At 37.1% G+C, this 12500-nt stretch overlaps 1 protein-coding gene across 23 annotated transcripts in view; it reads left to right on the top strand.

The window, feature by feature from the left end:
- The window catches only part of LOC106875122 (inositol hexakisphosphate and diphosphoinositol-pentakisphosphate kinase 2), a 139959-nt gene that overhangs the window by 66334 nt on the left and 61125 nt on the right, over positions 1–12500 (top strand). For all 23 annotated transcript variants that reach the window (XM_089344104.1, XM_089344086.1, XM_089344102.1 and 20 more), the window contains 3 exons: positions 4691–4813; positions 6037–6155; positions 7335–7447. In XM_089344104.1, coding sequence (XP_089200230.1) covers positions 4691–4813; positions 6037–6155; positions 7335–7447 — 355 coding nt within the window. The remainder of the gene's footprint in view (positions 1–4690; positions 4814–6036; positions 6156–7334; positions 7448–12500) is intronic.

Here is a 12500-nt window from a genome sequence, read left to right as displayed (position 1 = left end):
AAGGATAGATTTGAAATTTGCAGGGACACAAATGGAGCACATGTTGAAAATTTTCAATAAGGTTTTGACATAAGATCTATAAATCTGTCTGTTTTGGTTTCATCATTGAAGTAATAAACATAAAATTCTGTCAGTTTATTTGAAAATTTGCCTGACTTCATTGTAATAAATAGTTAATTCTGGGACACCCTGTATACATACATACACAAGCATATGTACATATATATGCATATTTACATGTATATACAAACTATATGTATATATATATACATTTTATATACACAGGTATCTGAAGAGTAAATAGATATCCTTCATTTTACCAATTGATCTGTTTGGACACTAGTCACTTACACAATATGGGTTCAGTCACTACTATATTTCAAGCGTCTGACTCTGATTATATATATCTATATATGTATGCCCCAAGTTCAAATCCTGCTGAGGTTGATAGAATAAAGTACCAGTCAAATACTGAGGTTGATAGTATTGGCTGGCCCCTCCCCTCAAAACTGCTGGCCTTGTGTCTAAATCAGTAACTAAACTATTGTTATTAATTTTGGTTGTTTACATTCTCGGTTCAAATCTTTCTGAGGTCAACTTTGCCTTGCATGCTTTTGTGTGTATGGGGTGGGATGGTGTCAATAAAATAACGTACCAGCCTTGTACAGGGGTCAATAGTATTGGCTAAACCTTCCCCCTCAAACTAAACCATTATTCCATTCTATATTTCTAAACCATTCTTCTTAACGTTTTGTACTGGCAGACGTTGTGAAATGGTGGGCCAAACGTGTTGTGGTGTTACATCTTTTTGTGTTCTCAGTTCATATCTTTGCTGAGGTTGACTTTTTTTTTTTTCTTTTTTTTTTCCCTTTTTTATCTTTCCAGGGACACTAAAATTAGGGGTCCCCTGCCTGAAATACAGGGGCAAGGGGGCGGGACGTCAGCATAATCCCCTCTCCGTCATTCTCTTTAAATTTGTTGCTTTATGTCCCAATGTCGGGACAGTTAGTTTTTGATGCGTTTGGGTAACCCCTCACCCCTAATTTTGGATGTGTGTGTGTATGCGTGAGGAGGGGGGTTCCCTATTGGGAAATGTCTTATTTGTGTTGACCTTTTATTGTTTTTGTTGAGTTTAACCTTGTTTTCGTTTGATGTGGCACTTCTCCCTACTGCCTCGTTGGTTTTCGTTTAATGCATTTCATTCTTATCCCTGCAAAAAAAAAAGATGGTAGAAGCAGAGAGATGATCCACGTTTACGGCAGAAGTGGTGTGTGTGAGTATGAGTTAGTGCGTGAGTGTGTGTGTGTGTGTGTGTGCAGATATCCCTGATCCAACACAAGCGGAGGTTTCTCACTCGTGTGTGAGTGTGTGTGTGTGTGCAGATATCCCTGATCCAACACAAGCGGAGGTTTCTCACTCGTGTGTGAGTGAGTGTGTGTGTGTGTGTGTGTGTGCAGATATCCCTGATCCAACACAAGCAGAGGTTTCTCACTCGTGTGTGAGTGTGAGTGTGTGTGAGTGAGTGTGTGTGTGTGTGTGTGTGTGTGCAGATATCCCTGATCCAACACAAGCGGAGGTTTCTCACTCGTGTGTGAGTGAAGGTGTATGTGTGTGTGTGCGTGTGCAGATATCCCTGATCCAACACAAGCGGAGGTTTCTCACTCGTGTGTGAGTGAGTGTGTGAGTGTGTGTGTATGTGTGTGTGCAGATATCCCTGATCCAACACAAGCGGAGGTTTCTCACTCGTGTGTGAGTGTGAGTGAGTGTGTGTGTGAGTGAGTGTGTGTGTGAGTGTGTGTGTGTGAGTGAGTGTGTGTGTGTGTGTGTGTGCAGATATCCCTGATCCAACACAAGCGGAGGTTTCTCACTCGTGTGTGTGTGAGTGAGTGTGTGTGTGTGTGCGTGTGCAGATATCCCTGATCCAACACAAGCGGAGGTTTCTCACTCGTGTGTGAATGAGTGTGTGTGTGTATGTGTGTGTGCAGATATTCCTGATCCAACACAAGCGGAGGTTTCTCACTCGTGTGTGTGTGAGTGAGTGTATGTGTGTGTGTGCAGATATCCCTGATCCAACACAAGCGGAGGTTTCTCACTCGTGTGTGTGTGTGTATCCTAATGACAGACTTTTCTCTTTAGCATGAGAAGATATTTCATTTCATAACAGCTGCTGATATTCTACAAGGTTCTCGAGTGAGACTCACAACGGAGTACTGCTCTCACACAGCTGGAACAGTGCTGCTGCTGCTGCTACACACACTCTGACATCAGGGGCCGCATCCAAAGAAGGGCTACTCAACCGATTGACATTAAATCTCGTCACTGGCTCCAAACCATCGACCCTAACCCATGCTGACCCCTCTCTCCATCTTAAACCACTCAAAGACGCACTCCAGCATCTGTTCCAAAAGTGTGCTGTCCCCTTTCCCCCTCTTTCACTATCCCTATAATAATGGCCTCTGTTCCTCAAAGATGGCTGGTCACGTACCTCCAAATCTTACATACCCCTAACCCATTTAACCTCCCACCTATTTTTCACCCTAACTCCATCAACCCCATCCTCTTCCCTACCACACTGACCAATGTCCTCAATCCTTATTCCTCAGACCATCATCCCTCTGGAATCTTCTCCCCTGCTGATGTCCTTCCTGCAGGAACTGACCTGCGATTGTTTAAACAGAACATCCGTTTTTCCAGTCTGAAAGAGCCTATAAAAGTCGAGGGCTGTGCCCCCACCCTCCAGACTCAGTATTTAAAGAAAAAAAAAAATACCTTTCTTTTTTTTAAAAAAATATTTGTGATTTTGACAAAATTTATTTAATTGATGCCTTTTTTTTAAAATTATTTTTGTGTAATGTTTTAACATTTTTTGGAGAAAATTTCCTGGTCCCTGTCTATGTTTAGAAACTATTTATTATTATTATTATTATTATTATTATTATTATTATTGTCATTATCATTTGGTAGAATGAGAAAGAGCAGTGAAACGATAGCAGTTGTGAGACATTCATGCCTTTCTCAGTATTGTACATTAAATATTTGTGCTTTTGTGTGTATGATATATATATATGTGTGTATGTGTGTTTATATATATATATATATATATATATATATATATATATATATATATATATATATTTGTATATACATACATATGTGTGTATGTATGCATACATAGATGCATGTATGTGTGTATATGGATATATGTGTGTATCTGTGTGTTAAATAAAATGAGACAATAAAGCGAAGGCAGTGTAAAAATTCTAGGACAATTTACGCTGCCTTGGTTTTGTTGTCTTACTTCATTTAACATATCCATGCTCACACATGACCTGTGTTAGACTCCTCACTCATAGATATTATCGAACCGGGAGTCTAACAACAGTCCTTCTGTAGCATTTACATAGCCTTATCTGCCCTTTGGATCTTCTGGATACCAAAACCTCTCGTATATACATATATAAATATGTGTGTGTATGTATAATATATTTAGAACCCCAAGATCTTAGCTCATGTCCTCATCATACAGTCCTATGTAAGGTCCTTTCACTTTTCCACAAATGCCATAAATTTTTCCTTAGTTTTCTCTTTCTTTTTTTTTCCTTCTTCTCTTCTTCTTTCTCTCTTTCATTTTCTTGCCTTTTACAATTTCTTCTTATTTTTACCTGCATTTTTTCTGTTCTTGTTTTTTTTTTTTGTTCCTTTTTTTTGTTTTGTTTTCTTTATGAATTCGTTAATTGAATTGTTAATTTCATGCAGCAAATGATTCTCTGTTGATGTTGTTAATGTCGTTATTGTCGAAAGGCCCCCAAACACACAAAAAAAAAGAAAAAACAGAACAAAAATGAAAAAGCAATAAACAATCACCATCATTTAATGTCCGTTGTCCATGCTGGCATGGGTTGGGCAGTTTGAGCAGGGCTAGTAAGCTGAGGGGCTACCCCAGACCCCAGACATGGTTTCGACAGCTGGGCGCCCTTTACAGGGTGTAATGGGTTCTTTGACGTGCCACTGGCACAGATGCCAGTTGTGTGACACCAGTACCTACCACGATTATGACTACACTTGGCTTGATGCCTCTTCTACTCAAGCACAGCTGATTGCCGAAGATTAAATATTAATTAAATAAATAAATTAAATAAATGCAATGCAACTGTTTTGGCCACAATGTCTCAGAGATTTCAATTATCTCATCAGACACTCCTTTTAAGGGCACTGAATTCTACTCACTAGAGTTTTCTGTCCTTCCCTGCTGTCAACACACACACACACACACATTTGGCTGCTGTTTTCTTACAAGTCTAGCTACCATATGGAGGTTCTCTCTGTTGGCTCGTACTTAAGACATGGTGTGATTTGAGGGAGATTTTGTTATTTCTGCCATGTCCTGCTACTATTTAGAGATTTTTTCCCCTCAGTGTCTCATACATAAGACAGAAGAGTTGATTTGAGGGAGATGTGGCTGCTATTTCTAGTGAGTCTAGCCTCCATATAGAGACTCCTCTCATTGGCTCATATATGAGACAGTAAAGTGTGATTTGAGGGAGATTTGGTTACAATTTCTACCATGTCTAGCTACTTTGTAGAGGTTTCTCTGCTTATCTCATTAATGAATAAACGAGGTGTGGTGGTGGAGTTAATCTTTGTCCTCTTAATTCTTGTCTGTCTTCTGCTTTCCGTGTTGCAATGCCAGACTGTCCGCGGGAACCATCTCTGGTGCTCATTGTGAAATGGGGAGGAGAGCTGACCCCTGCTGGCAAAATACAGGCTGAGGAGCTCGGAAAGGCCTTCAGGACACTTTATCCTGGTGGACAAGGTAATACTGACTTTTGACTTATATGTTTGTCTGGTGTGTGTGCGTGCATGCGTGCGTGCTGTGTGTGTGAGTTTGTGTCAGTCTTCATGTCTTTGTATGATTCTCTGTGTGTGTGTTCGTGTCTATATGTGTGTGTCTGTACCTGTATGCCTAATTGGTTGTCAAGTGATGGTGGGGTGGGGTGGGGGGACAAACAGACACAAATACATACATACACACACATATACATACATACACACACATATATATATATATATATATATATATATATATATATATATATAGATATATGACGGGCTTCTTTCAATTTCCATCTTCCAAATTCACTCACAAGGCTTTGGTCGGTCCGAGGCTATAGTAGAAGACACTTGCCCAAGGTGCCACGCAGTGGGACTGAATCTAGAACCATATGGTTGGGAAGCAAGCTACTTACCACACAGCCACTCCTGCTGCCATTGTCTTGGTTTTTGAATAACATTGTAGAGTGGGTGCGAGAGGCCAGATCTAGTCAATTTGGACATAAAACGGGTGGAATATTTGGGCCAGATTATGGCCATTTAAGCCTTAAGCATTTGGATTATCCTGTCAAATGTAATCCTTATTCATTTACACTGTTCTGAATTAATCCTGCATTATCCCATGGCTTTGAAATTTTGATGATATGATTATTTATTTTTACAGTGACATTGTATGATAGGTATGAGAGGCCAGATCTGGCTGGTTCAAACGTACAGTTGGTAGAATATTTGGGCCAGGCGGCAGTGAGATGGCAGAAACATTAGCATGCCAGGCGAAATGCTTAGCGGTCTTTTGTCTGTCTTTATATTCTGAGTTCAAATTCTGCTGAGGTCAACTTTGCCTTACATACTTTTGGGGATCAATAAATTAAGTACCAGTTGCGTACTGGGATCGATGTGATCGACTGCCCCCCCCCCCCCAATATCGGGCCTTGTGCCTAGAGTAGAAAAGAATCGTTAGCGCGCCAGATGTGGCCAGTTTAAACCTCTGTCCCACTTTGTTTTGAACTGGTTACGTGTTTTCTCACAGCTTTAAGATTCTAATGATGTGATTGCTTTCAGAATGAAATAGTTGGTTATGTGCGAGAGGCCAAACCTAGCCGATACGAAGATAAAATGGGTAGAATATTTGGGCCACACATGGCCAGTTGAATTGCTAAAAGGTTTATCCGGTTTTTTTTTGTTTTCTTCTTTTATTTGCTGCAGGAGAATTCGGTGCCCCTGGTCTCGGGTTCCTGCGACTCCACAGTACATTTCGTCATGATCTCAAGATGTATGCCTCCGATGAGGGCCGAGTGCAGATGACAGCAGCTGCTTTTGCTAAGGTGTGTAGCATTTCTCTCATCTTAACCCTTAGGAAACAACACGGCTGATCTGTTGGCCGAAAAGTCAAGTGGTTCATGAAAGATTGTATTAGTTCATTCAATTTCCTACAAGAATATATATAGTTTTATATATATTATGTAATTTACTTTATTTTTTATTTATATTTTTTTTTTTTATAATGAAAAGATATTGTGAGTCGGTATAGTTTAACTGACTCTGACTCCAGCTACCCCTTAATTGTTTCTGACTCCACAGCCCTGGTTGTGACAAGAGCTTTTCATCCTCACAGCTATGTCTGCACTTTTTATTTATTTTGTGAAATAATTCTGTTTTTGGAACAGAGGGTCTTGAAGCACATAAAGCTATAAATAACGGCATGTGAATATTAAGTTGAGAAACTCATATGGATAGAGATAGTGGGGCTACCTGTGACACTCGTATCCCCTCGTTTCTTTTACTTGTTTCAGTCATTAGACTGGCCATGCTGGGGCATCATCTTGAACAATTTATTCTAGTTGAATGGATCAACCACAGCACTTACTTTTTTTTTTTTTTGTTATGCCTGGTACTTATTCTATCGACCTCTTTTGCTGAACCACTAAGTTACGGGAACATAAACGCACCAACACCAGTTGTCAAGCTGTGGTGGGGAAACACACATGCATGATGGGCTCCTTTCAGTTTCCTCCTACCAAATCCACTTGCAAGCCTTTGGTTGGCCTGAGGCTATAGAAGACCAAGGTGCCACACAGTGGGATTGAACCATGAACCATGTGGTTGGGAAACAAGCTTCTCACCACACAGCCATGTCTGTGCTTATGACAAAGAATTATTTGACGGTCCATCAAAAGTTCATAAATTCTTACGACGTCAACATCATATGAATCTCACTGGTTAGAATAAAGTTTATAAAACGATTGGAGAAATTTGACGGATTGCTGTGGTCAAATAGTAGAACTTGTGTAATGTCTATAGACGTGGGTTCAAGTCCTGCGGAGAGCTTTCAACCTTTTCTATCCCCAAAGACTTTTGGGTTTTTCAGCCTGATATTTACATGCTGTTATTTAAAGCTTTATGTACTCCAAGGTCCACTGTTCCACCACTCGAAAATTTATGTATGTTTATTTTGTATTTTTTTTTTTTCCACCCTAATGCCCTCTTGTAAATAATATTTTCAGGGTTTGCTGGCTCTGGAAGGCAAACTGACCCCTATTCTTGTCCAGATGGTAAAAAGTGCCAACACCAATGGTCTGCTGGACAGTGAAGGAGAAATGTCCAAACACCAACAGATGTATGTATAGAGACAAAAGTTTTTTTTAAAAATGTCTTTTTTCTTTTTAAATTATCTTTTTATTGTTTAGTTTTACTGTAGCTACTATTACTACTGCTATTTCTACAGCTCTTACTCATATATATATATATATATATACATACATATATATATATATATATATAAATATCATCATCATCATCATCATCATCATCATTTAACGTCTGCTTTCCATGCTAGCATGGGTTGGACGATTTGACTGAGGATGATTTGACTGATGATGATGATATATATATATATAGTAGAATAGAAGAATAAAACCACATTAATGATTTTTATCAGGTAGTCAGCATACAATAAAAATTTGTAGGTAATTTATACATTAAATTAATAATTATATAATTATATACATATATATATATATATATATATATATATATATATATATATATATATATATATATATATATATATATATATATATATATATATATGTATATTTATATATATTTATATATATTATGTATGTATAAAATGTATATTATATATATATATGTATATATATATCTGCATATATATGTATGTACACACACATACACACATGCACATATATATGTATGCATGTGTGTATATATATATATATATATATATATATATATATTGAACTGATCTGACTTGAAAAATTTCATATTAATTATTTATACTCAAGAAGTTAAAAGTATTAAATTGTTGTTGTAATTATTATTATTATTATTATTATTATTACAATATTTATTATTATTATTATTATTGTTATTGTCATTATCATCGTCATTGACATCTTAATTACTACTAATTATATCATGCCCCATATCTCAGTTTCCATTACATTATCCTCTTTTAAATCATCAATTAAAAATGAATCAATAAAGAAATGGCAAAGGCTGCTGGACAGAATAATAATAAGACCTTGTAGTTATTTCTTCCAGACTTTTACGTTCTGAGTTCAAATCCTACCAAGGTCAGATTTGTCTTTCATCTCTCCAGGGTTGATAAAACAAAGTACCAGTCATGTGCTGGGGTCAGTTGTGTCAAGTAAACTGATCCCTGAAAAATTGTTAGTCTTGTACCAAAATCAGAAATTATTATTATTATTATTATTATTATTATTATTATCATTATTATCATTATTATTATTATTATTATTATCATCATCATCATTAAGGCAGCGAGCTGGCAGAATTGTTAGCATGCTAGACGAAATACTTAGCAATATTTCGTCTGTCTTTACATTCTGAGTTCAAATTCCACCAAGGTTGACTTTGCCTTTCATCCTCTCAGGGTCGATAAATTAAGTACCAGTTGCATACTAGGGTCGATCTAATAAACTGGCCCCATCCCACCAAATTTCAGGCTTTGTGCTTATAGTACAAAGGATTATTATTATTATTATTATTATTATTATTATTATTATTAAGGTAGTGAGCTGGCAGGATTGTTAGCGCACTGGATGAAATGCGTAGTGGTATTTCATCTGCTGCTGCTACGTTCTGAGGTCAAATTATTTGATTAAACAACTGCTATTTTTATTGGCTTCATTAGCGTCTACATTTGCATATCAGATTTTTTTTTTCTCATCTCATCTCATTTGAAATGACGGTGGGATGGCGGGGTGGAGCAGAGAAGAACAATTTATTCTTTAAAAATGCTATCTCTACATGATTTGCATAAATAATAACACATTGTGATAGATAGCATATGGGGACCAACATGTCACCCAGTTTAACAGCCACCACCATCAACACCGTCACCACCACCATGTCATTGACAGCCCCTTTTTAGTAGAGCCCGCTTTGCTAGTTTCTATTCCACGGATTCTTCTGTCTCCATTCACCACCATCCCACTCCACCATTTTCAGTATCCTTACAAAAAGTCATGGGCACTTCCCTAATTTGGGCCACTGAGCCATTAAAACTTAACTTCCAGGCTAAGTGATTATACCATTAAAAGTAATAGCATTTAGTATCAGTGATTATACTCTTAAAATACGTCTGTCAGCACTAGTAGCTATGACATTAAAAGTAATTGCATTCAGTACAGTGACTATGCCATTAAAATATGACTATCAGTACTAGTGAGTATGCTGTTAAAAATAATTGCATTTAGTACCAGTGACTATGCACTTAAAATACTATGATTAGTACTAGTGACTATGCTGTTAAAACTAATATCCAGTACTTGTGACTATACCATTAAAATCTAATTTCAATACAAGTGCCACTTAAGAAGTACCCAACACCCTTTGTAAACTGGTTGGTGTTAGGAAGGGCATCCATTTGTAGAAACAAAGGCAAATCAGCCTGGAACCTGATGCGGCTCTCTTGCTGACCAGCTCTGGTCAAACTGTCCAATCTATGCCAGCATGGAAAACAGATGCTAAATGATTATGATGATGGTGTGTATGCCATGCAGAATTTTCAAATTCAGTGACTAACTCATTAAAATCTAATAACGCCTGATATTAGGGATTCTATCCTTACATCTGTGTTCTTCACCCACTACTGCTAGGAGAGTTGTGAGAGTAGTGTCCTTAGGCACCTTCACGATAAGGTCCTATCAGAAGCAACCTGCATATTTAGAATGGTACAACAATGCACTATAAAACAAGAAATGGACTATATACTTGTTGTAATTTGGTTATCTATAGTCCGATGATATTTCGGAATTACAATTCATTCTTCAGATCTTCTTGGCTGGAGTCGAAGAAGGAATTGTAATTCCGAAATATCATCGGACTATAGATAACCAAATTACAACAGGTATATAGTCCATTTCTTGTTTTATAGTGCATTGTTGTACCATTCTAAACTTTTATTCTTTACAAACAATACACAATGCTTCAAGCGAACTACAATACTCTCTTAACTTGCATATTAATTTCACGAGCAGGGTAACCGATGGAGTGCCAGGTCACCCTTTAGCTTTTAGAATTCTTTGTCAAAATATATTATTTTTTCCCCCACATTGTTTTGAATTAATCTTTCTCAAGAGGAGTATTAATGTTTGTTATGTAACTTTAATTGGTTTACATGCAGACTGGAAATTTTGCCAGTTGACATAAAAATTACTGCTTTATGATGATGTATTTTCAATAAATTCAGGGACATGTTTCGGTTTTGCATTGTCTTTAACACGTTGGCTCCCTCACAGGTCGTGGTGGTGGGTCATGGTGGTATGTTAGGGGTGCCCCGACCAACCCACCAGTGGGTTGTTTTTTTAAATTTCTTTCCTAAGGGCTTTCTGAGAGCTGGAATGCTCCAATTGCTGTGATTTGTGCTTTTACTACACGAAGAGAACAATTTTTTTTATGGATTTTGTATATTTTTTTTTGTTTTTCATTATTGAGAAAATTTTGTCATTGAAACAAAAATAGTTCTTTTTGAAAAAATTGGTAGATTTTCCAGTGGAAACTGAAAGGAATGAAAAATATTTTACTTGCCATGGAAACCAAAATAGTTCTTTTTGAAAAGATTTTTAGATCTTCCCAAAGAAAATACCCCAAATTTTTAATTGACCACAGGTAGGTCATGTGCTATCCAGGGTGTGATATGAACTAGGGTACCACACGACCCTCCAGTGGGATGTGAGTATCTAACACGACCTGTGTGACCCTTGCCTCAAATATGGTATAGTGTAAGAATATTATGCCGCTCATGTGAAAATTAATTAAGATATTGTATTGGGACCCTGGGGATAAAATGTAAAATGAGGCTTGGAAGCCAATGTGTTAAATCATGTCACTGGAATATTTTGAAAGACATCTTGAAAATCTTTGTGATTCATGCAAAGACAAGCTTGTAGATTTTGTAAGTTTTTAAGTGTAAATTCTTCAAAGTTGGAGTCACCATTTGCTGAAGTCAATCAGTAATTAAAAGAAAAAGGACAAAAATCAACCTTTGCTCTTTTTTTAGTTGGCCTAAAGTAAATTTGTTGTTTGCTGTTGATGGTGTTTATTCCCAGATCAGCTTTGATCAAAAAGACACCTTTGACAGAAGCTGTTCCAATCACAACCACATCATCCGGTATATTGTTTATTTAAGGTGGCAGGGAATAGTTTGAAGCTGCTATTTTCAGCAGATGGAATGACCTATGTTGAAGCCTCTTTGTTGAGCCTCAGCATCAGTCAGTCAATAGATACTGATGTGACTTCTTACAAACTGGGCACCAACCCTCTCCCTCTCTTTATATGTGTGTGTGCCTATCTATATATATAGCAGTTGTATACTGTTAACTCAATGTGACAGTCCCAATAAGGGAATCATACTGCTGCTATTTAGCCCTAGGAAGCTGGACCGCTTCCTGTCAGCCTTGACACATTTCTTGTGTCCTTATATTTACGAGGGGGAGACAAGCACCCCCACCCAGCCTAGCGTGCATTCAGGGACATGTTTCTGAGTCATTGCTCGTCATCAGCCTGAAGTAGCAACACCGGCTGGTTGAAAATGCATGTGAGACCCTCGCAAATATATATATTTTTAGTGAAAACACATTCACTGATTACAAAAATTAGAAATGATCTGATTATAAATCTTACAGAGAGACTTAAGCAGCAGTGTTACGCTAAAGCAATTTTATACTGTCAACATAATGTGACAGTCCCAATAAGGGGCTATTTAGCCCTGGGATTGTCACATTGAGTTAACAGTATACAACTGCTTTATCATAATATTGCTGCTTAAGTCTCTCTGAGATTTATAATTAGATCATTTCTAATATATATATATATATATATATATATATATATATATATATATATACAGATAAGAAAAGAAATGGAGCAACAATTAACAATTAGAAGTTGATCATTGGTATTAAAAGGTCATAGTTGAATTGTAGTTCAAGAACATTTACAACTGTTTCAGTTTGTTATTTCGAAGTAAATTTGCATTTATCTCGTTTCATTTAACAAACATCATCAGAATGATTTAGAGTTTATTAGGGGAATGTAGATAGGAGAAATAGGGAAATGAAAGGATAAAAAGGGAAAAAATTTGTTAAGTCTTTAGGCTTACATTTTTGTGGGGGTTTTTTGGT

Source organism: Octopus bimaculoides, chromosome 28, assembly GCF_046866305.1.
Source record: "Octopus bimaculoides isolate indiv1 chromosome 28, ASM4686630v1, whole genome shotgun sequence".
NCBI classification, from domain to species: domain Eukaryota; kingdom Metazoa; phylum Mollusca; class Cephalopoda; order Octopoda; family Octopodidae; genus Octopus; species Octopus bimaculoides.
Note: the sequence above shows the minus strand (reverse complement) of the source record. Positions and strands in the feature narration are given on the sequence as shown.